The sequence below is a fragment of the Urocampus carinirostris genome, chromosome 12 (genome assembly GCF_059441175.1).
Source record: "Urocampus carinirostris isolate Australia breed hairy pipefish chromosome 12, RoL_Ucar_1.0, whole genome shotgun sequence".
NCBI classification, from domain to species: domain Eukaryota; kingdom Metazoa; phylum Chordata; class Actinopteri; order Syngnathiformes; family Syngnathidae; genus Urocampus; species Urocampus carinirostris.
The window spans coordinates 33052441-33079085 of NC_142360.1; the positions used below are offsets into that span (position 1 = coordinate 33052441).

Here is a 26645-nt window from a genome sequence, read left to right on the forward strand (position 1 = left end):
CAAAAGAGATAAAAAGAGAAGTCGTGAGCGAGGGGGAAAGAAAGGATGCGGAAGAAAGAAATCCAAAGAGAAATAGAAATACAGAAGGAGAGAAAAGAGAAAAGAAAGCGCGAAGGGTAGGAAGAGAGAAGGAGAAAAGGATAAAATGAAGTTGGAGCAAAAGAAGTTGAAAAGACACAGAGAGAGAAAGAGACAAGGAGCAATAAAGGAAGAGAAAAAGAGAGACACAGAGAGTGAAAGAGACAGAGAGTGGGAGAAAAGGGGTGGAAGAGAGAGAGAGAGAGACACACACACACACAGAGAAATAAATACAAGTACAGTGTCTTTGTGAGAGGCACCTGGCTTTGGCAACATCAAGTTGACATATTTCAACCTGCAGCTTGTTTTTCTCTTGCGCTTCTCTTAGTGTTGTCTCACGGGCCGGATTCAATCCCTTAGCGGGCCTGATCTGGCCCGCGGGTTGCCTGTTTGACACCTGTGATGTAGAATAAATACAAATGTCTAGCCCTATGATTTTTTTTTTTTATATATAATTAATAACGTAGATATGATCATGTATTTTTGCCTAGTATTCCAATATTTTTTTTCTTTACTGACTGACAGTTTCGGGGTACCACTACAAAGCACTAAATATTAATATTACACACTGTCCCTTTAGGCTTAGAGGGAGAATGTGTAATATTAATATGACTAGAGTCTCAGGGAAGTACCGTGGATACTATGCTAATAATAAGTATGGAAATAGATATATAAATGTATTTTCACTATCATGTGAAAAAAAACTCATTCTTTATCAGAACGCTTGTTCTACCTTAAAAAAAAAGATTTTGGAAATTAATAGATTTGATTGTTTGGGCGGAAATGACGTCACAATAATGTGTTCCATTGGAGCTTTGTGCCTGGTGGTCAAGACGTAAAATGGGATGCAATACGTAAAAGTAATTTCTAAATTGTTTTTTTCCCAAAGAAATTATTACCATCAAATGTCTTGTAGACACACATGTCAAACTTGTAACGAATCCTTTATATTTTTTATTCAAGTGGTTGGATTTGTTTTTTGTGTGTGTTTTCTGTTTAAATCGGTACTAGGATTAAGATGTGTGGTTCCTTCATTTATTTTTACCTTTTCGCTATTTTTTTTTCAATCATGTTGCAACAAAAATAACACAAAATGAACTAATCATTGATTCAAGTCAAGACTTCCCGAAGCAGTGGGACAGGTTGACGTCAAATAGAGAGACGTGTACCCAAAATAACTTTGGACGCTTCTTCTGTCAATCATTAAGAAAAACTATCATCAACAAAATGAGTAAAACCTGAAAAATCTGAGGCGACAGTACGAGGGAGGAAATAAGCAAATGAGGATTCATGTACTATTTTCTACGTTGCATTTAAAAAATAAACTGCGTTAAGATTTACGTAAAGACTTCATTCAGAAGTCAATTTTTTGTAAAGGGATAGTCGCCCCTTTCAACATGGCCGCTATGTAGACGCATCACGTCACCAGGCTGCCACAGCGCACCAACGCGTGATTGGCTACTGAAATCACGTGTGCACACAAACTGGGCAGGGTTTAGAATTATGGGCGGAAAACGTGTGCTGTGCCTTATTAAACGCTACATCTTTCGGCTCAGATCTTTATAAAACCCACACCAATGTATGTTTTAAAGACATACAGGAGAATGAAATCATAAGATACGAACGAAAAGGTGTTTTCGAAAAGGCCGGTAAACTCAGGGCGACATCTATTCATCAGTCCGTAGCTAGATTCGCGCATGCGCACTGGCGCGCCCCGGAGAAGCGACCGAATGGCAGGGCGGCCGCAGCCCGGCGCGGAATGACAACTCGTCGGGGATGGCGGACAAACCTCCGACGGTCTTCACTAAGCTGGTCGCCGCCGGATTTTACGCCGTCAGCTCGTTTGTCATCGTCGTGGTCAATAAAAGTGTTCTGACCAATTACAGGTAGGTCGAGCGAGAGAACTCTGGCTAAGTTGTTAGCCAAGTTAGCAAGTTGGGATGTCGCCTTTTAAATAGACGCTTTTCACTCCCACGCGGGTTCACGTTGAGTGGACTTTTAGTTTTAGTTTTGAACACTGAGTGAGTCGCCATTATGGTTTTTGTTGACTTTTGCCAGGTTCCCTTCGTCAATATGCGTCGGGATCGGCCAAGTGAGTTTCGCAAACCCTAAACACAAGATTCATTGACTTGCCACAGAGACGCAACTGTTTTTTTTTTCCTGCAGATGTTGGCCACGGTGGTAGTTCTGTGGGTGGGCAAGGCAGCAAGGGTGATCACCTTCCCAGACCTGGACGAGAAAGTTCCACGCAAGGTGAGATTACGTGTACCTTCATCCTCACCCGGATTTTAATCGCACTTTTGAATCTTCAGACATTTCCTCTACCTCTGCTTTATGTGGGCAATCAAATCAGTGGCCTCTATGGAACCAAAAGGCTCAAGTTAGTTTTTTGTAATCACAGGTAAATGGAAATCAATTTCATTTTTGACACTTATTGGATCCTTCTTTGCAGTTTGCCGATGTTTACGGTGCTCAGGAGGTTCTCCATATTGTTCACAATGTTGGCTGAGGGCTTCCTGCTCAAGTAAGCGATTCGGATTCGAAATAAGATTTGAATATTTTTTTCATGCGGTGGTCTCATCGTGGTCTTGACAGGAAGAAATTCTCCAGGTCAGTGCAGCTCACGGTTTTTACGATGATCCTTGGGGCCTTCATCGCTGCCAGGTTAGTTTTATTTTATTGGATTGCATCCAGATGGAATTAAATCTTAAGAAGCGATATTGGATCGAAGTCCTCCATTTCTTTTAAACGGTGATCCTCTTGGGTAGGGTTACTTTAACTGGATTACTTTCGATTACTTTTGGATTACTCCAATACCAAATATGCTAATAAAAGACAAAATAAACTAAATATGAATAAAATGATGACTCACAACACGTGGTAAGCTTTCTCTCATGGCTTTGATCTCCGGCAAAACTAACATAAAATGCGTCAGAAACAAAATGAAAATAAATCCAAACAGCGTGCCAACATCATTTTTGTCGTTCCATGTGTTCCGTTACTCCCCAAGCCTGCACAAAATTTAGTCATTTTATTCATATTTAGTTTCTTTTGTCTATTATTAGCATATTTGGTATTGGAGTAATCCAAAAGTAATTGAAAGTAATCAAGTTAAAGTAACCCAACCTAACCCTGTGGATCGAAGTCCTCCCTTTTTAAAAAAAAAACACGGTTATCCTCTTGTTTATCGCGCTGTTATGCTTCAAAATCTGTAAAGTGAAAAGGTAATTTGAAAAGTTAATGGTGAATGCTATGCATTTCTAAAGCGCTTTTCAAGTCAATGAAGACCTCCCAAAGCGCTTTACAATGTGCTTCACACTTACCCATTCACACACACTCACACACCAATAATCCCAAAAATATTTTAAATGACTACTAATTATAACCTTATCTTCTTTGTTCCTTTATCTTCTTTGTTTTCTTTTATCCTCACTGTTAAATGTGAAACTGGAGTGCCACGCCCAATTTCGTTGTCACAATATGTTCAACCCATTTTGTAACTATGACAATAAAGGTATATTCTATTCTATTCTACCATAAAACAATTTTAATCATCAATGTGGACTGAAAGCAGGGGGACTTGTGTTTCCAACCAGAATGCAGAACACGATGCAAATAAGTGAAGTAGCAAAACCGTGAAAAGCGAGGGTTCACTTTATATCTTTTTATAATGGTGTAAAACAGGCGTTAGTTTTCAAATGTAAGAAATTAACATATAATAAAAGAAACAATATCTGTTAGATCTTACCAAAATTATGTTGCTGGTTTTTATGTCAATATTGTTTAAAAGAATCCGAATAGGTGACTTTTGGATTTATAGGTTTTTTTTTAGGTGTGTCTCATAGTTCGAAAAATACGTAATTAAATGATATTAACTTAATTCACTGCTGGCCCAGTTTAAACATGGATGTTTTTATTGTCTATCGCTGTCCGAGGCACTGAACTAAATAACTTGCTTATCACTCACTATATGAATAAAAATAGTGGTCAACTTCACACGCAAAAAATGTTTCTTCTTTGTTCTTTCTTAAAGTTCCTATGAATTAATGTTCATCTTCTGGTATGTGATCCGAGTTGTTTTGGGTGTTTTTCCAGTTCCGCGGCTCGCTAGCGGACACTGGATGGTTACATTTCCCGCATTTTACTCGTGTGCCATGTCAGAACCGGCTCAGGGACAATCCAACGAACACACTATTGTCCGAGAAGTGTTTTTAAACCCCGTCTCTACTCACAATGTCTGAAGATAAATGAAAATGCCGATGAGTCATCTCTTAATCCAAGATGGCAGCGCGCGCGAGTTAATTATTTTATTTTATTATTATTATTATTATTTTTAGACCCGGTTAATGGGTATATATATATATATATATATATTTTTTAATTATTTTATTAATATATTTTGGACCCGGTTAATGTGGACCAAAACCACCCGCAAAAAGTGAAAATCTGCGAAGTAGCGACGCCGCTTCAAAAATGCTTAAAAAAATAAATATTCTTATTTTATTTTATTATTATTACTTTTTAGACCCGCGAAGCTCTGAACCCGCAAACGTGGAACTGCGAAGTAGCGAGGTCCAACTGTAGATAGAAAAATATAGAAAATGCAAAGTCCTTTACCAAAGAGCCTTTAATATATGCAGCCCTTTGAGAATTTTTGTGATTAAGGGCTATATAAATAAAGCAGGGGATAGATGTGAATGGTGAAGGGTAGATAAGAATGACTAATGTCGACGCATAGGATGCGAAAAGGGTATGTCGGGCCTCTCTGCCGATAAGGACTTGCACGGCACAGCAACTCACCCGTAGTTGTACTGTGGGCCTAATGGTCGGTGTCAGGTTGGGAAGCGCAAAGGGGAATGAAGTTTTGGTGAATGAGTGTGTTCTAGACTCTAGCCACCTCCAACTAAGGTGATATGGCTTTGGTATAAAGATAAATAAACATGACTTGACAAAGATTAATGGCGGGTGGATAATTGACAGGGATAAGAAGGTTTTTGAATTGTTGAAGAGTTTAGTACGGTGTTGTGATGAGGCGACTTCTGTTTTTCTGCGGGTCACGGTGTTGGGAATTGAATATCAAAATGTACCGTTTACCGAATTGTTCGAATTAGTTATCTGATTCCATTAACCAAACACAGCCTACACTCACCTAACAATTTATGCGCGCTTGTTTCCCGACGGAAACGATGAACAGGAAAGCCGACATTTCCACACGGGGACAGATTTAATATCATTAACAATTTAACTAAGTGTACTCCATCGAAAACGCCCGAATGAGTGTCGCTGGAGTCTCTGGGAAGCCCTCTTCTGAAGTCCTTTAGCTCTCTTCTCATTGTCCATCATCTCCCCGCACAATGGCGTGCCGACTCCTCCCATGGGCGCGCCAACATAGCCCCCTGGGCTCCACCATCTCGGAGAAGAGCGCCGCAATGTCTGGAACACTCAAAACAACACCGAGCGTTTCTACGTCATCAGGGCCTTGTTCTCAAAACGACGCCTGCCGTCCTCCGTCAGAGTCCTGTTATCATATTCCCTGGTCAAAATATTCTGCATTTGGAACAGCGTGACCTGTCATTGAACTAAATCCCAGTCAGTGAATATCTTGCATTAAACTCAATAAATGTAACTTGTATTCAATCGTATAAAATCCTTTATAGTCAAATGTATCAAATCCTTCAACGGCTTTGTCAAGAGAGAAGCCCCACTCAACCCATACTCGGTGATTAGCATTTTACTCGGCCTTAAGATCTTAGCTCTGTATTGTAGGCAAGATTTTTGCTTGAAAGACTTCTGGTATGTCTCGTAACTACGGTAGCTTGTACGCAGAGGCGCCGCTACAAATGTTAAGTTCATATCTGTGTCCTCCCCTGCAGTGCAGACATGTCCTTTGACCTGCAAGGGTACGTCTTTATTCTCCTCAACGACGTGTTCACGGCAGCCAACGGAGCCTACGTCAAGCAAAAATTAGAAGCCAAGGTACGTAGCAGTGACTGCATGTGAATGGCACTTGTTGTTGGGGGCCCATTTTTGGCAAGTGAGGCCGAGCCGTTCTTAAATCTGCTCCCAAGGAACTGTATTGAATGGAGACATTTTCTCTACTTTAGGGTTTGTACACCTTGTTTCAGGGCCAAATTCAAGCACTTTTTAAGGACCTCCCAAGGCTAATTTTCCAATTTCTCCACAACCATTTAAAAAAAGAAATGCAATGAAAATCAATCTATAGCCCTGTTCTTTGAGGTCTCCAAGCACTGCTTCTCAAAAAAGGAACCAGAAAATGTAGAAGATCCCAAGCCAAATATTGAACAGGCTGCTATCATTGAAAGCACTCGATGACGTCAAACTGTTGAAAGAGGAAAGTCAATTCTTCTAAAGTTAAAGTTATGTGTGAACAAAGCTACTGTAAATATAAACCAGTCATCTGAGCCACTACTTTTGTCCATTTAGTTTGCTGGCAGAAAAAGCTGGCGTTTTCCTTGTGACTTACTCTATATCAGGGGTGTCAAAGAGAAAAAAAGAGGGAGAAATAAATAAAAGAAAGAGAGGGAGAGAAAAAGAGAAAGGGTGGGTCAAAGAGAGAGAGAAAAGACAGTAAGAGAGAGAGAGAGAATGTAAGAAACAAGAGATAAAAAGACTAATAGTGAGAGAGGGCGAAAGAAAGAGAGAAAAATAAATCCAAAGAGCAAGAGAGGAGAGAAGTGGAGAAAGAGAAGGGGGGCGAGAGAGAGAAAAGAGAGGAAAAGGAAAAACGGAAGAGAGCAAAATAAGGTAAGAATACACAGGAAGAGACAAAGAGGAACAAAGAAAGAAAGAGACAGAGAATGAAAGAGAGAGAGATGAGAAAGATTGTGTGAGAGAGAGAGAGAGAGAACGAAAAAAAGAAATACAATGTTCGTGAGAAGCACCTGACTTTTGCAACATAAAGTGGACATATTTCAACCTGCAGCTCGTTTTTCTTTTGTGCTTCCGTTAGCGTTGTCTCGCGGGCCGAATTCAATCCCTTAGCGGGCCTGATTTGGCCCACGGGCCGCCTGTTTGACACCCCTGCTCTGTATGGACAACTAGGTGTAGCGCCGATCATAAGAGCGTATTGTTGTCCTGACTTTGACTAAAATAAAGTTGGTATCTTGCTGCTTGCACACACCTTGTTTTTATTTGTGATGTTACTATCAACGATGAACGCTAATTTTCTGTCAACCGGCTGGTATAAACTGACATCAATTCAGCCATTCTGCATCATCGGTGCACTCACTGCTTGGATATATCATAACTGTAAGGGGATATGATGCTTCACATAATGCTATATTAGGGTTCCCGGGGATCCGTTTTTAAAGGCATTGAATTCAATATTCTAAAAATAAGGTTTTAATTGGCACTAAATTATCTGTCCAATTTTCAAAGGTTTTAAAAATGTGAACACATGAATACAACTTATATTTGTTTGAACTAGATTTGGAAACATTTATCAATGGTCTTTTTGTAATAATTCAGCGATTTACCTTTGGGGCCATGCGAAGTGGCCACAATAACAACTATTAAAACGGTGATGTGGTTTCAGTCGGGCCTTTCAAAGCATGTCTTAGGTAAACCCACAATACACATAGCAACTTCGGATGGAGCTGTTTACTTTGGACTTTTATTTTTTGCCGATTTGGTCTTAAATTTGATTTCAAAACACATAAAAAGTCTTAAATTTAACTTGCCTTAATCCGTAGGGAAACCTGCGTAGAAACTAATGCCAGCTGCTGTTATTCACAAGGGTAGAAATGCGAGGCCACTACAGAGCAGAGAGGGTGTCATTTTAATCAGACTTGTATATTTTTCTTCATTCTGTCGATTTTGAACCGCAACAATTCCAAGCATTTACAAATATTTCACCCAAAGTTCAAGCACCTATAAACCTTGAAAACATTCAAATTCAAGTATTTATAGCACTATAACGAGCTCTGTGTTATATGTCAAAGTGTCTTTGGACAAGACACTGAATCCCTAATGCCCCCAATAGGCAGGTCGGCGCCTTGCATGGCTGCACGGTCGCTATTGGTGTGTGAGTGTGTGTGTGAATGGGTGAGTGTGAAGCACATTGTAAAGCACTTTGGGAGGTCTTCATTGACTTGAAAAGCGCTATATAAATGCAGACCATTTACCGTCTCATCCCATCACTTTGTGTTTCAGGAGCTGGGAAAATATGGATTGCTGTATTATAATGCGTTATTTATGATTCTACCCACTCTGCTGCTGGCTCACATGACTGGAGACATACAGAAGGTAGGAGGGAGTCAATGGCCAAGCTGCATTTTAGCCACTAGAGCTAGAAAAAAAAATCTCTCGGGGGGCCAGACTAATGGATTACAGTATAGCGAAAGAAAGAAGGTGAAAAAGAGAGAAAGGAAAAAAAGAGAGAAGTAAAGACAAACAAATGAAAGGGAGAGAGAAATAGAGCACAAAATAGAAAGGGAGAAAAAGGAGAAAGAAGGATACAAAAAAAAGAGAGTAAGATCTAGAAAGGGAGAAAGTGAAACAAAGGGAGAGAGCAAATAAAAGAATGGGAGAAGAGAAGGAGAAACAGACAGGGAAAATGAGCAAGTGAGATACTGGGAGAGAGAGAAAGAAAGAGTGCGGAAGAGAGAAAGTGAAAAAAAGACGTGGCTAAAGAGAGGGAAAGAGAAAAAAGTGAAAGTGAGGAAAAAACAGTACAAAGGAGAGAAATAAAGAGGGTGACAAAGAAAGAAGAGAGTGAAAGCAAGAGAGAGATGGAAAAAGAGAGTGAGAAGAAAATAAAAGAGCGTGAGAAAGACATACAATGAGAGAAAGAAAGAGAGGCCGCAACAGTTGTTTTGTGAGTGGCACCTGGCTTTAGCGACATCAAGTGGCCATATTTCAAACTTCAACTCATTGTTCTATTGTGCTTCATTTTGTAATGTCTCGCGGGCCAGATTAAAAGCCTTTCGGGCCTGATCCGGCCCATGGGCCACATGTTTGACACATGTGCACTAGAGCCCTGCGCACACCTGGGGCCAACTGTTTGAAATTTTTGGGGCTCGGTCGCCAAACTCTTCAAAGAAGCGGGGTTCTTTAAAAAGAGACGGACTTCCTTTCACTACATAAACTACCACATTAAATCCGAGGCGGCAGACGCATGCGCACAGTAGCATCAAACCGCTCGCTTCGTTTGCAACAAAAAAAACCGATACCGAGATAGAGGCTTCCGCGGCGAACTCCTTTGACTTGATTGATTTTCCGTTTGGTGATAGTCGGTGTATATACCCATAATTGACAAATTTGCATTTTTCCATACAGATTTTCTTGTACGTCGTACACGTCTTGAAATGCATCATAAACGTACTTTGTACGGCAAAAACGTACTGGTTGACAGGTATGCTAACCAATATTAAAAATCAAATTAAATCTAGAAGTTCCCCAAAACACCCACAAGGTGACAGCAACTTCCCACTATTGTATCTCACAGGCATTCATGTGTGACAACAGTCTAATCACAAACAGGAAATAACACACACAGGGCAATAAGTAATGTATTTTGTAAAGCATTTTTCATCTCACATGGGGGCAATGAATTGAGGTACTGACAGGGTTGGGTAGGGTTACTTTAACTTGATTACTTTCAATTACTTTTGGATTACTACAATACCAAATATGATAATAAAAGACAAAATAAACTAAATGTGAATAAAGTTATTAAATTTTGTGCATTCTTGGGGAGTAACGGAATACATGGAACGGCAAAAATGATGTTGGCAAGCTGTTTGGATTTATTTTCATTTTGTTTCTGTCGCATTTTATGTTAGTTTTGCCAGAGATCAAAGAGATCAAAGCCAGGAGAGAAAGCTTACCACGTCTTGTGAGTCATCATTTTATTCATATTTAGTTTCTTTTGTCTTTTATTAGCATATTTGGTATTGGAGTAACCCAAAAGTCATTGAAAGTAATCAAGTTAAAGTAACCCTACCCAACCCTGGGTACTGTAATGTGGGTCTTTGCCTTAAGGAATGACCTCACCTTCTACCACTCAGATCTATGAAACGCCTGGTCATGGTGAAAAATAGTTGACAAAATATGGGCAACAGAGAGCAAGACACAAACATTTTTATATTTGTAAAAGTTTCCAGTTAATGTTGCTTACAATGTGTTGATGTTCAGTTCCAATCTCTACTTCATTATAATTTTGAAAAGTCCAAGTCCGTTTTTTGTTTTGTTTCTCATTTTAAACCGTTATTACAATGTTGTAACATATTTATGCTAGATATTGCCAGATATTGAAAGTTTGGGTCAAAAGTAATCACCCATAACATGATTTCTGACTCTTATGCCAAGATAACAAAATGATACTTAGTTAAAAAAGGGTTGAACATTAACACTGAAAAAAAACAGGAAAGACAATGATGAAATACAAAACAATTTTAAGCTTTTTTTATACTCCTCAAATTTAAAGTCAACAACACAGAATACCTGAAAACCATCTTGAAGGGAACAAGCTCCTGATTGGTGGGTAGTGTTATCAGTGTTATCAGTATGTACCGTTTACCAAATTGTTCGAATTAGTTATCTGACTCCATTAACCAAACACAACCTACATTCACCTAACAATTTATGCGCGCTCGTTTCTTAAGGGAAAAGATGAAAAAGAAAGCCGACAATTTCACACGGGGGCAGATTTAATTTCATTAACAATTTAACTAAGTGTACTCCATCGAAAACGGACGAATTAGTGTCGTTGGCGTCTGTGGGGAGCCTTTTTCTCCAGTCCTTTAGCTCTCTCCTATTGGCCATCTTCTCCCCGCATAATGGCGTGCCGACTCTTCCCATGGGTGTGCCAAGGAAGGCCCCCCTGGGCTTCGCGATGTCTGGAATACTCAAAACAACACAGAGCGTTTCTACGTCATCAGGGCCTTTCTGCGTCTGGATGTGCTGATTATCTTATCAGCCTTATGTCCCGTTCCCGCCGTTCCTGTAAACAACATTTTCCACCAGGGTGCCCTGACATCGCACCACAGCCCAGCCAGTGAATATCTTTTGCATTAAATGTAATTTGTATTCGATCGTATAAAATCCTTTATAGTCAAATGTATAAAATCCTTCAGTAGTCATCCACTTCCAAGAGCCGTTTCATTTGATAACGCCACGAGTTGGTAGACATCGCATCCACCAATGACAATCTTCTGAAGTCCTTTAGCTCTCTTCTCATTGGCCATCTTCTCCCCGCACAATGGCGTGCCGAACAATGGTAGTCCAAGCAGCTCCCATTCGCCTTTTCTTTCGGCGCTCAGTAAATACTGTCTTGGTAAACACTATCTTACTATATGTTAGTGACTAATTTGAACGGTGTTATGATCTGAAATTACGTGACGACAACTTAAAGGAGAGGGGAAACTGTCGAGGCCAAGATCCCCACGTGGTTGGCGTCTGGTGTGCGCGGGACTTTGGACACAAATCTGTCTCTTTTTGAAATCCATAGAAAATTTCTTGTCTAATTTTTTTTTTCACGTGAAGGCTATCGACTATGACGGCTGGTCGGACGTGTTTTTCCTCATACAGTTCTTCTTGTCCTGCATAATGGGGTAAGAAGTGCTCAAATATAATGGATATATTCATGTATTTTCACTATCATTTCATGAAAAAAAATCTTCTCGTTCTTATTTTAACGAGGATGAATAAATATAATAAACCCATCAAAAATAGAACTTGATTTAGAATATGATAACTCACACAGAAATAAAACTGTGCGGTAAGTAAAAAAAAACATTTTTGCACTCAAAAATGCACGATCTGCCCCTTTATTCACCCATATCATTTTTTTTTGTTTTTAATAACTTATGTCCTTTCATATATTGGGAGTGGGAATTTGGAGTTTGAATGAATGAAAACTTTATTTTGAGCATTAAAATAAAAACGGGACAAAAACAATGAGTCAACAATAAAATAATGTCCCATAACATGTTGGAAAAAGGGTAGTCTGACCACTTTTTTCCCTACCCCTTTATCTTCCCTATTAAATACATTTTACAAATCCTCTTTTCCTCTTGTTTCTAATACAACAAAATCTCATGGATATACTTATTACATAGGTCATATATCAATAATTATAATAATTACAATAATCACATATTTTATACACTAATCTTCGGAATACCCATCCCTCAACGTCATAATGCCACTAGTTACCAAACCTCACTGCGGCACCAATGATAATAACAACAATAAAAATAAACGAAATATTTATGATAACAGTTATGATATAATAATAGTAACAATAACAACAAGTTAACCATAGTTTTAATGCAGTATTTCCAATCTCACTCATTTCCCATTTTCTTCATCCCTGTATTTCGCCAGTAATGTTGTTTTGTATTTAAATTTGAACACATGAATAGTTGGACATTTTTTGATCTTATCTTGTAAACTATTCCAAAGACACACACATTCTTTTCCTGGTTGTTCTCACCTTTGAGATTTTGAATTTACTACAGCCCCTCAAGTTATAATTTCCCTCTTTCTGAATGAATAATTCTTGAATGTTTTCTGGCACCGTGTTTTTGATGACCTTAAATAACAGTTGTGAAGTGAAATTTTTTATTAAATCATCCAATTTTAATAATTTGGACTGCATGAATAAAATATTAGTATGTTCCTGATCATGATGAGTTTAATTACATCATTTTTACAAATCAATTTTAAGCTGCAGACTGGAAATTCGACACCGGCTTAAGAAAAAAATAAAGCACCTATTTGATGTCCTGAAAGGTTTATGATTAAACCTGTGGTGGCTCATATCCCACCGGCTTAGTTTTTCTTGTGTTTGTGTGCTCAGGTTTGTCCTCATGTACTCCATCGTGTTTTGTACACATTACAACTCTGCACTGACCACTACCATCCTCGGCTGCATCAAGGTAAGCCAAACCATAATAGACCCTGTGGGAAAATAGCTGGTATAAGGGGAAGAAAATTTGCTTTGTTTAAAAAATATTGCATACAAAAACGTTGTATTTCATTAACGTATCTTCTCTGTAGGTCTAGAGATAGTTAATTATATAGGTTGTTTTTTGACATTGTTTCTTTAGACAGATACTTCTAGAAAAACTTTTAGAGGCTTCTAGAGCAAAAAAAATGCACTACTCAAACCTTAATTACATTTGTTTGGTTCAATAAGAGATGGCACCAAGTTTTAAATTTTGTCCCCTGGAATTTTTCGGATTTTATTACGTTACTGTTTTTTAAAATGGATAAATGAGTGTTCGAGATCCAAACAAGTTTTACTTTACTTAATTTCACCCTATTTTTTGTTCCCCCCCACCAGAATGTATTCATCACATACATTGGGATGGTGTTCATTGGAGACTACATCTTCTCCTGGACGAACTTCATAGGCTTGAACATAAGGTACGGAAGTGCAGTATGTGTTCTTAGGCAAGACCTACAGTACATTCTGATCTTTTTGGTTTGATTTCATACAAGAGCTACCAAATACTACAAATATTTTGTATATTACTTTGCCAGTTTATATCATATAACAAAATGCGAGTTTTTGTAAAAAAAAAATGTTGAAAAAATCATGAAATCATCTTTTTTTACGAAGATATTGCTCTTTGTTTAAACACTAATACTAGTTCAATACATTTCCAGTGCTATCTAGAGAAATCAATCAATATCACAAGTGGTCCATTATATTTACATTATAATCACTAAATCTGTTGTTGTTGTTGTTGTTGTTACAAATATCAAACAGTGGTATTCACACCAATTTTTTTAATAATGTAATTATTATTAAATGAATTAATGGTCACTTTGTTTGCATGTTTTTCTATGTGATAACATTGTCTAAGAAGCCCTTTCAACCTAAAATGGTGCTGTTAAACGCTACAAGGAAATAAATTCTCTTGATCCGTACTGAAATACTATTTTCAACATTTCGTAGCTCTGTCAGTCGAAAGCTTCACTTTCTCTTGCAAAAAAAAAAACAAAAAACCCTATTTTACCCTATAGGGCGCACCCAAAAACCCCAAACGGCGAGTAATTTGAACATGCTGCTTATAATCCAAGCACAATTGCATAACAATGGTGGAATAGGGATCAAATCAAAAGGACATAAAAGACGTATGAAACTGATAGACCTTATCTCATTATCACACTGTTTCATCACGCTACCCGATACAGACATTGGAGAAATAAGGATACAGTGATTAAAGCAAACAGTATAAAGTTTCACCTTTTCTTTGCTTGAACATGCAAAGAAAGCAAGTGACAAATGTAGCCAAATATGTGAGGTCATGCATTTATTTATATATTTCAAGACAACCTCATTACTTCCCACAATGCCTTTCCCTTGATTTAGTTAAGACTTTGCGAGTGGGCCGTACAATGCTGTATTTCAGTGGTCCCCAACCTTTTCTGTACCACGGACTAGTTTAATGCCTGACATTATTCTTGTGGCCTAGCCCAAAAATGGCAACAACATGGTTCCTTGACTAAAATTAGTTTCATGATGAAACTATACCTTTGGGGCGGGATAGAGAGCCACACCATGTATTTTAAAACAATATTCAACTAAATCGCAAAAATCACGCTCCAGACAAAAGCTAATTCTTTAACACATTTTATTCCACTGTGATTAGATAAATTACCGGTATATGAAATAATGACTGCATAGCCTGTGTCCCATATCAATATAAACATAACACTTAAAATTTTGAAAAGTCTCTCTTCCGCAGTTACTCAAGAGTGTTAAGGCTCATTTTGACTGTTATTTTTGTCCTAAACTGTTACAAAACAATGTGCATGCAAAGTTCTTTTGTAAAAATGTCACAAATTACTGCAAACGATAAGCATATCGTCATATTCACTTTCGGTGTAGACTGCACTGAGCGAGAGAGAGAGAGAAGTGCCTTGCGCTGTGTGCAGGGATCCGCCCACCTGTACTGCTCACCCAATCAAAGTCGTTTGCCAGCGTTTTCATTTATCAGTTTGAATGGTTTATCATCGAACTTCTGCATTAAGTGGCTTCGGCTTTATATGGACCAAAATCGGGATGAAATCACTTGACTTTGGAACGCCACAGAGAGATGTGCAAAAGTTACATTTTATTTCAGAGCCATACGTACTTATGAAAAGAGCTATATATATGGCTCCCGAGCCTTAGGTTCCCTAACCCTGCTATATTTATTGCTCTCATTTGTTATTCAACTACTCACCACAAGATGATGGCACACTTTACAGTGGAGCAAATCCTGCGTTGTACGCCAACAGCAAACGGTTGGTAACTTAATATTTTGGATGTGTGTAAAAAAATACTTTTACTGGTTTACACAGCAAATATATTCTGCTTGCACTCAATATGTTGAAATGTTCCAATTAAATTTGTGATGAAAGAGCGTGACCAAATATGATGTAGGGAAATGCTAAAAAGGTGTTTGACTGATGGGGATTTTTCTGCGTTCTTGTGACCCTACAGCATCGCAGCCAGTTTGGTGTATTCATACGTGACCTTGAGAGAGGAGCAGCCTAAGGCCAGCGAAAGCACTAAAATGGATATCAAGGGCAAAGTGGTTGTATGACACACACTGGATTCTTCACAATTTGCTCACATTATCTACACGTTATATTTATGTCCGAGGAAAACGCTTGCTCAAGGACGGTTACAATATTTTTTTTAAAGAGAGAGTAATATTTTTATTTTGGGAGAAGGGAAACCTATTTATAAAAGTTTTTAGAAATTTAACCGGTTACATGCACACATGCTCACGCTTGCTGTTACTTTCTTACCCTAAGGGGTTTTAACGAACTCAAATAAACCAATATGCAACATTTCAAATTTTAGCTACCACTCTGCCAGGAAATGGGTAAAAAATTTTCCAAAGTAAGAGCATCTTCTTGCCTGACAGAAGACATAAAATTAAAGAAGGTTGAAATCAGATGATTTGGGCAACATTTTTGAATGATTAAAATAAAGCTCTTTGTCATCTTGTTAATTGTGGCACCTCCGCATTAGCTGTTCACATAAGGAATGTAACATTGTCTGTACACTCTTGGTTTGTTACCCTCATTTATGCACATGCACTGTTACAATACTGGGAGGTTTTATCTTGACCTTGGTCAGTAAAAAACTGTCAATATTTGTGGTGGGCTGTTCTGCAATTGTTACTTTCAAAAACACTTATGTGTTTGATCTGTCCAGCCTTGCCAGCCCTTTCATGAAAATTGTTTTTTGTGTTTTGATTTTTTTTAAAGTCTGGTATGAATTTTTAATCAACGGTATTTTGGCTGAAAAGTTTTAAATTGTGGCTTTTTAACTTGAGTAACTGTATTTTTTTACAATGCTTATGTTGCAAAGTTCTTATTGTCAAATAAAAATATGAAGTCTTTGGTCTTTTTCAAGCTGACTGTGCTTGATTTGGAAATAATGACAGTATAACGTTGATAGTTTTGTTACCTTTTTTTATATCCAGTACAAATTACACCAAGTCAGTTCCTACTCGAATCAACAAACACTGTCCCAAAATAAGAAACCTAAAAATAACAACAGCATTTTTTTCTTGTTTCCTGGGGTATTTCAAGCCATACAGAGATTCCCAACCACAAAATCACCCAAACTTTACAAATACAGTATTTGCTTTAAAAAATTGCATTGTTTTTGCTGAATCTCTAATGCCCCCGAAATGCAGGTAGGCGTCTCTATCGGTGTTTGTGAGAATAGGTAAACACATAGTAAAGCGCCTTGGGATGACTTGAAAAGCGCTATATAAAGGCAAACTGTTAACTATTTGCTTTTTTTTCCCCTTCAAACAAAACTTGACTAAGAATTTATGCAATCCTTACAAACTTCACTTTAGCACACTTAACACAACCCATAAATTGCGTTCAGGCTCTAATCTAAATGTCAAGAAAACCTCTAAGGAATTCCATTCAACAGTAAGAAATTGGAAAGTGTCAGACTCTGTGTTAAGGGTTCAGCTATTGTGTGGTGTAAAGCATCCATCTTTTCTGTCATTTGTAACGAAGGCTCGAGATGATTTCCCATAAGAACTTTAAATTTACTGTTATGTATGATCGGTAGCAATTGCGGATTTTAGCATTAACCACTTGTTTAAGCTTGATTTGGGGAATTTTACAAAGCGATGCTTTTATCTTTACCATGGTTAAAATGATAAACGCAACAAGTCTTCATAAACCTAAAAACAAATATCGGATTACAGACTTCACATGAAGAGATTTGAAGCACAGTTTTACATCTTTAATTTTAATAGGTAAGACCTATTTTTGTCCAACTATCCATTTTCTTGCACTAACTTAGAATGAAAGGCATAAAACACACACTCCAATCATAGCATTACGAGTTTGGTTCTGAATTCCAAATTCAAATGTCAAAACGATTGAGGTCTTTGATGCTGCCAAATGCTGAGTAGTTTTACGAACAAACCTGAATTGGAGAAGAACAAAAGAAACATGTGCCCAAACAGGCAGAGCAGGACTGAGCGGGCATGCATTTCGAGCAAACAATTTAAGAGACAAATCTCATAAAAGGTCGTACAGCGGATTTACTAATGTGTTAAGTTTTTCTTTTCTTTTAATATCAATAAACCAGCCGTGGTCAACTCCCAAACCATGTGAAATTTTTTTGTGGACAAGATACTAAAAGTATTTTTTTTTCTTCGTCAAGATATAATTACAACTGGATGAAGCCAGCATTGAACCATTTGCTAAAGAGCAAACAATGTCACTGAATGCCTACTAGAACACCTGAAACCTATTCATCATCAGAGGAACTTAAATAGTGGTAGGAGCTTATTCAAGTTTGAATGTTGATTCATTCTGAACACAGCTTAATCATTTATGAGCTCGCACATCACTATTTCTATAGTTCTAACACACAAAAAATATTTGAATTCATTCACAGCCTGCAGAGTTAAAATGCATTTTCGACAAATGTAGCCATAAAAGGCACCAGTTGTTTTAATTATTGGTAGGCTTTTTTTTTTCAAATGGACATGTACGAATGGTGGTGTGCCAATCGTAGCACTTTTGGAGCCTGTTAAATATCCCAAAGCATACAGAAAGGGACGTATTAAATAGATGACTTACAGATCTCCGGTGGGCAAAACGCAGCCCGGTTGCTGTTCAGAGCGTGTGAAGGTTCTCGGCCATGTAGCTGAGGCTAAAAAAGTTGCAGGCAACGCAGCACACGTTGCAGAGCGAGGACAGCAACCGGTAGAGGCGAAGTCGGCCGCTCAAGTGGCGGTACTTGACGTCCGTCTCACGCAGTTTAGCGTAGGCCTCGCCATTGGATGACAGGCCGATGTCCTGACCCAGGCCGCACGCCTGCTCTACCAAGTGCATGTCGGCCATGATCTCAGATGTCATCTGGCCGAACCACTGAGCGTTGATCGCAGACACGGTCACCGACACAAAGAAGATGAAAATCTGTCGGAGATTACAGTCGTCATAAAAAAAAATATCCAAGATGCATCCTTCAGTGGTTAGGTCAATGGTTCTGCCATATTGTATGTGACAAATCTTCCCACAAAGTATCAATCAGGATTGTTATTTTACATTTGGGCCCTAAAGTTTAAAGTAATAAAGAAAATAATCATTGCCAGCTTCTATGTTTTTAAAGTGAAAAATATGTGTCATGTTTATCTTCATGAAAACAGCTACTTTTACAATGACCATCTATTCCGAGGTGTCCGCAGCAAAGCCCATTGACAAAATAGGTTCAGCATTTAAAACAGCAGTGTGTAATAATGACCAGTAGAGGGCACTGTATTGTCTAATGCGGACAAAAATCCACCACAGAACACAGCAAAATCCCAGATAAATATGGCAGCGACCTTTAAGGTAGGGATTTCACTGTTTCTCTGAAGAAAGTATTTGTTTCAATAGGTTTTTCCATTCTATTTTATTATATTTCAATCGAATGAGATTTTAAAAAATATTCAGCTGTATAAATGATAAAAAATTGCGGTCCCTTCTCAAGGTTTCTTCATTTTCCTCATGTTGAGGTTTTGGAATTTTTCCTTGCCCTCATGTAGGTTTTAGATCAGGGGATGGTGTAATAATAGTCTGTAGTTTGGAATAATCTGTGGTCTGTGAAGCCCTTTGAGACTCCTTGTGATTAAGGGCTATACAAATAAACATGACTTGACTATTATCTTTCCTCTGAAGTAAAGTAAGCCCACTTTTGCTAAAATAGAAACTAGAGGCTATTGATGCTAACTGAATAATACCGGCTTCTTTTATTTAATGTTCAGGTTGAGAGGATTTTTATACAAAGGAAATTTTTATTTTGTGCCTGTTGAAAACTAAGGATTACTGATGGAGCCATTAGAAATTATTGCTTTATTCATCTGATCATATTGGAATATATTTGTAAGGTTTTAATTAGTCCGATGTTGTGCCTAAATTCAGACTCCCCTGCAAAATCTGACTCCCAATTCGCGTGAACGAGCACCAAACTTCTCAGTACTGCACTTCTGACGTTTGTCGCAAACATAGTCCGTATAATGTGTTTATTGAGGCACATTGTTTGGCGTGATTAAAACAAAAAAGCTATCAGATTGTATATAATGAGTTAATAAGACATGCAAACGTCACCAACACCAGAGGCGACCCAATCTAGCCAAACGCTATAACATTTATGATCACGACCAGTTGTACACAAGTAGGCTTTACTTGGTATACTATAGTAGCTTTGTTGTATAGTATGTTTATTGTATGTAGTTGTTCACTGATCGCTGTAACAAGAGGGCCATTGTGAATGAGACACCTGCCATAATAGGACTCCCCCCTAACTCCTGAAGGAAAAGTCTGAAAAACTTCAAAATCACTGTGATTTTGACATATTAAGATTACAGCATGGTACCCTAGAAGTCACAAGTCTGTAGCTCAAACGGGGACCACTTCAGCAAGGGGGTAAGATTTTGGCAACACCTGCCTTTGTATTTGTTTGTACATCTGTAAATATTTCATTAATATCTGTTTTCTGTGTTTTTCATTCAATGTGTTTTACATAACAAATATTAAGTTTATTTTCATATCACATAGTTTATTTGTTGTTGCATTGAATAGTCAATATTTTAATCAACATTTTTTAACTGCTTTTCAGAGATTCTGAGTTGCTTAAAGTTGCCTAAAATAAAACAGTTCAAAGTTACACTACACAGTTACATTTTGTGGAACAATAAAAATAAGTGCTTAATTTAGGAAAGAAAAATCTACTAAATCAACAATTTTGCAGCTCTTGGTCTCAAACTTTTATATAGACTACGATTGCTTTTTTGTTTTGATCACGCCGATCAATATTCCTTCATAAACACATTATACAGACTACAATCGCGACACATGTACTGTCGGGAGCGCAGTGCTGAGAAGCATAGTTCATGCAAGAGGGAGTCAGATTTTGGAGGGGAGTCGTCGGATTTAGGCGCAACACCGGTGCTTGGCTTAGAGCAAAGTTATTTTGGGACTTCCATCCATTTGACTTGAACACCCCTTGAATCAAGTTTAATATTTTCTGAGGAAACATGCACCTTCGACAACCATATATAGTACTTAATCGCCATAATTCAATGAAGAAGGAAACTTGACGGCAACCTACTTGAAAGGCCTCTCGCTCATCCAGCATGTCACTAGGATGGTACACGGCGAAGATGGTCAGGTTGAAGAAGGCGCAGGCCGAGCCCAGGTGGAGGTAGAAGGGGACCAGGCGGCTTTGGATGAAGCCGTATGTATGGCGGTTCAAGTGGTTGTCCATCACAAAACCTGGGCGCCAAACAGATTCGCTAAGTCGGATGTTTTTAAGTTTCTGGAAATGTGTGTGTGTGTGCCTTGTGGTGAACAATATTTTGCTGACACAACAGTTGCAGACCTCAACCGCTTAAGTTGGGTCATTGTTTTTTTGGAGATTCCAAATTCATGCAATTAGAATGGCTGTTGTTTTTTTTGTAGATTGTAGACCTTGTTTGGTGGACGTCTAACTCAACATAAAAGCTTAATCTTGGATTGGAGTCATGAAAGTTGTCACCGGTGACTAAGAATCTCAGACATATTTGAGGTATTTTCTTAAAATAAACAAAGGAAAGGAAAGCACATTTTACAAAAAATGTCTAATAATAAAATGTAAAAGTGAAACGGAGTAGCCTGTGCTTTGTACCATTTTGGGGTTTTATCTTTATCAAAAGAAGCTGTCATGCAATAATGAGACATTTTCTTGTAAAACCGCAGTTGTGATAAAGGACAAACCTTTTTTTCTTTTTAGCTTACTTAATTGCTTCTAAATACTATAGTAGATTGGTCTAACTAAAACCATGTTTTCAATGATCATGGGAAGTAAAATCCAATATTTAACAATATCAAAACACATAATAAAGTGGTTAATGGATAAATTGTAGGGGAGCACGGCGACGCAGGGGTTAGCGCGTGTGCGGTACAGTTCTGAGATCATGAGATCGAATCTCTTGTGTGGCGTTTGAATGTTCTCCCTGTGCTTGCGTGGGTTTCCTCCGAGCGCTCCCACATTCCAAAAACATGCATGTTAGGTTAATTGGCCGGTCCAAATTGTCCCTAGGTGTGATTGAGCGAGTGACTTGTCTGTCTCTGTCTCTGTGTGCTCTGCGACTGGTTCAGAGTGTCCCCTGCCCACTGCCCGAAGATAGCTGGGATGGGCTCCAGCACCCCCGCAACTCTACTAAGGATAAGCGGTGCAGATAATGGATGGATGAATTGTAATTGGCTCTTTTATTTTACCGTGCTTTAGCATAAGCCATTCAATTGTAAGGTAAATGTAATATGAATTTGAATGCATAATTTCTTCAAGGTATTTTGGGCTTCAGACAACTAATTAAACCGTTTTCTTTTTTTTTTTTAAATAAATGTCTTAAATCAAGGGCGTAGATTTGGCATGGACAGAGATGTGTTCCCACTAATATCGAACCATCATTGTTTTGTCTCCAGTAAGATTATGTGATCACTAAAAAGTGATCAATAGATTAACGTTTCATTAACTTAGCAATGAAAAAAAAAAAAAAGAGTTAAATCACAATCTCTGTTGAAGCGCTTATGACCAACATGATGGGCTGTGCCTCTCCTCTTTTTCATGTGAGACTTATGTTTGGTCATGATTAGGTCCCCACCAATGTAAAGACCATACCTGCATCCTTGCCTTAAATGACTGGGTACAAGGTTCATACACCTTTTTCATGTCCAAATTCGAGAACATTTTAAGGACTTCAAAGCCAGTTTTTCAATTTCCTTACCACCATAAAAAGAAAAAATCCAGATCCACAAATATATCTGAGATTTAAATATGCGATTTTTAATCTTGCGTGTGCATTTATCAAGACATGTTATTCTTTAACTCTTGAGTAAATCGCAAATATATTTGTGAATCTGAACAATATGTGTGTAAATATATTTGAGACAAATGTCTCCCCATATGTATGTGTAGGGTAAAATTACAGTAATGTGTAGCTTACATTTTCAGTTGAAGGAAGTTCTTCCCATTAAAATTTACTATTGGGAAATGCTACCTTAATTTTTGCTTGGGCCATAATAAATGTCCATAATTGTTAAATAATCCTTGCACTAATACATACCCCATAGTGCCCCACTGTTTAGGTGTAGCATGCACCTATCCTCTTGGGTGCAACGCTTAGGGGGCCATGAAAGATTTTGAGCACCCGAACAAATCCTGTGGTTAGCATGTTTGCCTCGCACTTCAGAAGTTTTGGGTTCATTTTCCAACTACCGAACTATCTGTGTGAATGTTCCTCCTGTGCTTGTGTATGTTTTCTGTGGGCACTCTGGTTTCTTCCAACACTCCAAGAAACATGCATGGTGGGTTAATTGCTAAGTCTGAGTTGTCCCTAAGTTTCTATGACAATGTGTATGGATTGTCTGTCCCCATGTGCCCTGCGGCTGGCTGGAAACAAGACCAGTGTGGTGTTCTAATTTGCCCGCGTCCCTGCGTCCTAGACGCATAATTTTTGCGGGGGACACATAGTGTCAAATCAAGGTGCGTCCCCGGGACGCAACTTTTTTGACACAAAATTGTCATTATTACCCGATTACATTTTTTTTAACAAAGATTTACCGCACTCCAAACTTATCGTCAGGCAGATCCGCCATTGTTGTTTTGGTCTCGCGGTTCAAGTTTTCGTCTGCACGCCGATCTCGTCAAACGAGATCTCGTTGCTTCGAGATTACGTCATTGTTGTGGTAAATGTCGTCGAGTGAAGGTGAAGGTTAAGTATGCCTCCGAAAAAACAGTTAGTATTAGGTGAAAATCAACACAAAATTGGTAATTTCCTCAGGGTCAGTAATAAGTCGAAACATAATGCAGAAAGTGATAACAACGGCAATAATTCCGGCACGAAAAAACGGCGGAGAAATTCTTCAGAAGATCCTGGAGGCAAGGAAAACACATGTGTTGAAGCGAACGATTCGACGAAAGAAAATAAACACAAGAATACTCCAAGCAAGAAAAGGACTTCCCTGCCGAAATGGACTAAATTATATTCCTGGTTACGCTATGAGGAGCATGATAATGGAGGCTACACAACACCAGCATATGAAGGTGCATCTTACCAAACGATTGGACCTTGAGAAGGCATTACAACTGTGGCGCGACAGCAAATCACGAAGAATATATGAACTGAAAAATCTGAAGTAATAACTGCTTTGTATTACCAATTAACTGCGATGATTAAAACTGAATGAAAATACAGATTAATATTTCAGCAATATTATTTTGTATAATGTACAATATTGTTGTGAACTGAAAAATCTTGAAGTGATAACTGATTTGTATTACCAATAAACCGTGATGATTAAAACGGAATGAAAATATAGATTTATATTATATATTTGTCGCTGAATTTACAATTCCAACCTCGATAACACTATATTTGGGGGACCCATAGATTTATGTTGGGACCCATAGATTTTTGAGCATGCAAGTCCCCGGGACCCATCACTTTTCAGAGGTAAAATAAACACTGCCAGTGTGTCCCCTGCCTCCAGCAGCCATGCGAACCTTGTGAAGACAAGCGTTTGGAGAGATAATGAATGAAGGAAAGAAGGAAAAGACATTTTGGTGAGTTGGGTGTGGCACCAACTTGAAACGAAGGTGACCCAAATCTGCATTCCCCAGTAAGTGGAAAGAAGCAGCAGCTGGGCCAGCTTGACGGTGAAGGAGGGCTCCTGGTCGGTGGCCATGCTCCCAACGCTCTCTCCCGCGCCTCCCTTGTCCCCGGGTGATATCGTCGTGGGGATGGTTTTGGGGGGGTCCTCCAGATCCAAAACAAGAAAGTTACCAGAAATGCCGGTGGGTCAAGTTTTCTCCCGCTGGGTTGCTGGGGAGACGTGACATGTCAATATGAAGCTGGGACACACCCAAAACGCCAGCGGGAGTTTATTGTGTTGAGTGTGTGACATTTTACTTAAATGTTTTTTTCTTCCTATGCACAATGTTGCCTATTTTTGCACTACCGCATATTGCACTAATACGATCCCAAAACTGTATGTACAGTAACATCCTACATGCCCACATTTCTTGTGTAAATATTGTGTAAATTATAACCTTTCTCTGGGCAGCACGGCGGCGCAGTGACTAGCGCTTGTACGGCACAGTTCATGTCATGGGAACCTCCTGCGTGGGATCAAATCCAGCTCCAGACTTCCTGTGCGGAGTTTGTATGTTCTCCCCGTGCTTGCGTGGGTTTCCTCCGGGCACTCCGGTTTCCTCCCACATTCCAAAAACATGCATTTCAGGTGAATTGGCCGGTCCAAATTGTCCCTAGGTGTGAATGCGCGAGTGAGTTGTCTGTCCCCGTGTGCCCTGCGATTGGCTGGCAACCAGTTCAGGGTGTCCCCAGCCCACTGCCCGGAGATGGCTGGAATGGGCTCCAGCCCCCCCGCGACCCAAATGAGGATAAGCGGTACGGCTAATGAGGTGAGATGAGATAACCTTTATCTTCTTTGTTCCTTTATATTGTGTAAATTATAACCTTATCTTTTTTGTTCCTTTATCTTCTCTGTTTTATTTTATCCTCACTGTTAAATAAAGGGTTGGGTAGGGTTACTTTAACTTGATTACTTTCAATTACTTTTGGATAACTCCAATACCAAATATGCTAATAAAAGACAAAAGAAACTAAATATGAATAAAATTACTAAATTTTGTGCAGGCTTGGGGAGTAACGGAACACATGGAACGGCAAAAATGATGTTGGCAAGCTGTTTGGATTTATTTTCATTTTGTTTCTGTCGCATTTTATGTTAGTTTTGCCGGAAATCAAAGAGATCAAAGCCAGGAGAGAAAGCTTACCACGTGTTGTGAGTCATTATTTTAGTCATATTTAGTTTCTTTTGTATTTTATTAGAATATTTAGTATTGGAGTAATCTAAAAGTAATTGAAAGTAATCAAGTTAAAGTAACCCTACCCTGGTTAAATGTGAACTGGAGTGCCACGTCCAATTTCGTTGTCACAATATGTTCCACCCATTTTGTAACAATGACAATAAAGGTATATTCTATTCTATTCTATTTTCTTCCTTCTTTTTAGGAGGTAAGGGGTATTAATCGCAAACTTTGCGCGCAGTTGTCAAGGAAACCGTTTGACAGCCACTCGCAAATGTGAGCGCACGCCCACCACCTAGCAAAGCGCGGCTAGCCGCTGCTAGCGTGCGCGACGGTCCCAAAGTTAAAAAAAACACACACACACAAACTATTAAAATATACTCACATTAAGTAAACAACTTATTTAAACAAAGGGAGCGTCGACTCATAGTAAATGTTACTTTTCTTAGTGAAAGGTTACTAACACGGAGGGTACAAGGTTACTCGACCACACACACGTTCTTGACAGTAAATATTCGACAGAAATATCACAAGAAAAATAGTTTTCCCCCGTTTTAGTCGTTTGCAAATGGAGGGAGGTGTATTTAAGTCAATATCCCGAATAGTTGAGAGAGAATATCTATTTTACCTGTGCGACGACGCTTAAAAGTAGGAGAGCACCTGAGAGGTGGAACTTCAAACTGTCAGGGTCGAAGGGAAAAGTTCCGCCACAACAAAACTGGTTCCACCGAGTTTTTCCTTTTTTTAAGTTGACTTGAGAGACGCTCGCGTTGCGTCCGCCATTCAACCACTGGAAGTGATAAGTTAAAAACTGGTGGGACTTTTTTTTATTCTTCATTCACCGTCCATCAGCACCATTTCGAAGACTATTGCAGTGATTTGGAAATGCCTGGCTGTCCTAGCATTTTTACCCAAATAGCAGCGTTTGTCATTTGACAAATATTACTACAAAACAGATTGATCCTTGTGCGAAGGTCGTTTTACGAGATGTTACTGAACGCACCATACTTATTACCTTGAGCTTGGCCATACAAGTCAAGTCAAGTCATTTTTATTTGTATACAGGGTTGGGTAGGGTTACTCTAACTTGATTACTTTTGGATTACCCCAATACCAAATATGCTAATAAAAGACAAAAGAAACTAAATATGAATAAAATTATGACTCACAACACGTGTTAAGCTTTCTCTCCGGCAAAACTAACATA

General features: G+C 38.7%; 2 protein-coding genes across 5 annotated transcripts; one reads left to right on the forward strand and one right to left on the reverse strand.

Moving 5' to 3' along the window:
• Positions 1-1639: 1639 nt before the first annotated feature.
• On the forward strand, positions 1640-16461 carry slc35d1a (solute carrier family 35 member D1a). The gene is made up of 12 exons (XM_088349004.1): positions 1640-1964; positions 2137-2170; positions 2245-2331; positions 2391-2458; positions 2531-2602; positions 2674-2742; positions 5952-6054; positions 8251-8343; positions 11584-11651; positions 12902-12980; positions 13388-13470; positions 15539-16461. The coding sequence occupies exons 1-12, from the start codon at positions 1855-1857 to the stop codon at positions 15639-15641; spliced, it is 969 nt and encodes a 322-aa protein (XP_088205130.1). The 5' UTR covers positions 1640-1854; the 3' UTR covers positions 15642-16461.
• A 1131-nt stretch (positions 16462-17592) lies between these two features.
• LOC148355636 (transmembrane protein 205) lies at positions 17593-26213 on the reverse strand. 4 transcript variants are annotated; one of them, XM_088349006.1, is made up of 4 exons: positions 26067-26213; positions 24195-24366; positions 20678-20841; positions 17593-18504 (listed from the first exon to the last, which is right to left on the reverse strand). In XM_088349006.1, the coding sequence occupies exons 2-4, from the start codon at positions 24292-24294 to the stop codon at positions 18202-18204; spliced, it is 567 nt and encodes a 188-aa protein (XP_088205132.1). In that variant the 5' UTR covers positions 24295-24366; positions 26067-26213; the 3' UTR covers positions 17593-18201. The 4 variants fall into 4 exon arrangements, with proteins under 4 accessions (XP_088205132.1, XP_088205131.1, XP_088205133.1 ...); XM_088349005.1 differs by having other exon boundaries at positions 24195-24431; XM_088349007.1 differs by lacking the exon at positions 26067-26213 and adding an exon at positions 24659-24811 and having other exon boundaries at positions 24195-24431.
• Between the last annotated feature and the right edge of the window lie 432 nt (positions 26214-26645).

Bases quoted from the DNA above. Each gene is read 5' to 3' on its own strand.
- slc35d1a (XM_088349004.1), top strand. From the start codon at position 1,855: ATGGCGGACAAACCTCCGACGGTCTTCACTAAGCTGGTCGCCGCCGGA. The intron at 11,652-12,901 runs GTAAGAAGTGCT...TTGTGTGCTCAG, and splicing joins TTCTTGTCCTGCATAATGGG to GTTTGTCCTCATGTACTCCA. The intron at 12,981-13,387 runs GTAAGCCAAACC...CCCCCCCACCAG, and splicing joins CCATCCTCGGCTGCATCAAG to AATGTATTCATCACATACAT.
- LOC148355636 (XM_088349006.1), bottom strand. From the start codon at position 24,294: ATGGCCACCGACCAGGAGCCCTCCTTCACCGTCAAGCTGGCCCAGCTG. The intron at 20,842-24,194 runs GTTGGTGCCACA...TTTGGCGCCCAG, and splicing joins TTGGGTCACCTTCGTTTCAA to GTTTTGTGATGGACAACCAC. The intron at 18,505-20,677 runs GTAGGTTGCCGT...AATCTCCGACAG, and splicing joins ATGAGCGAGAGGCCTTTCAA to ATTTTCATCTTCTTTGTGTC.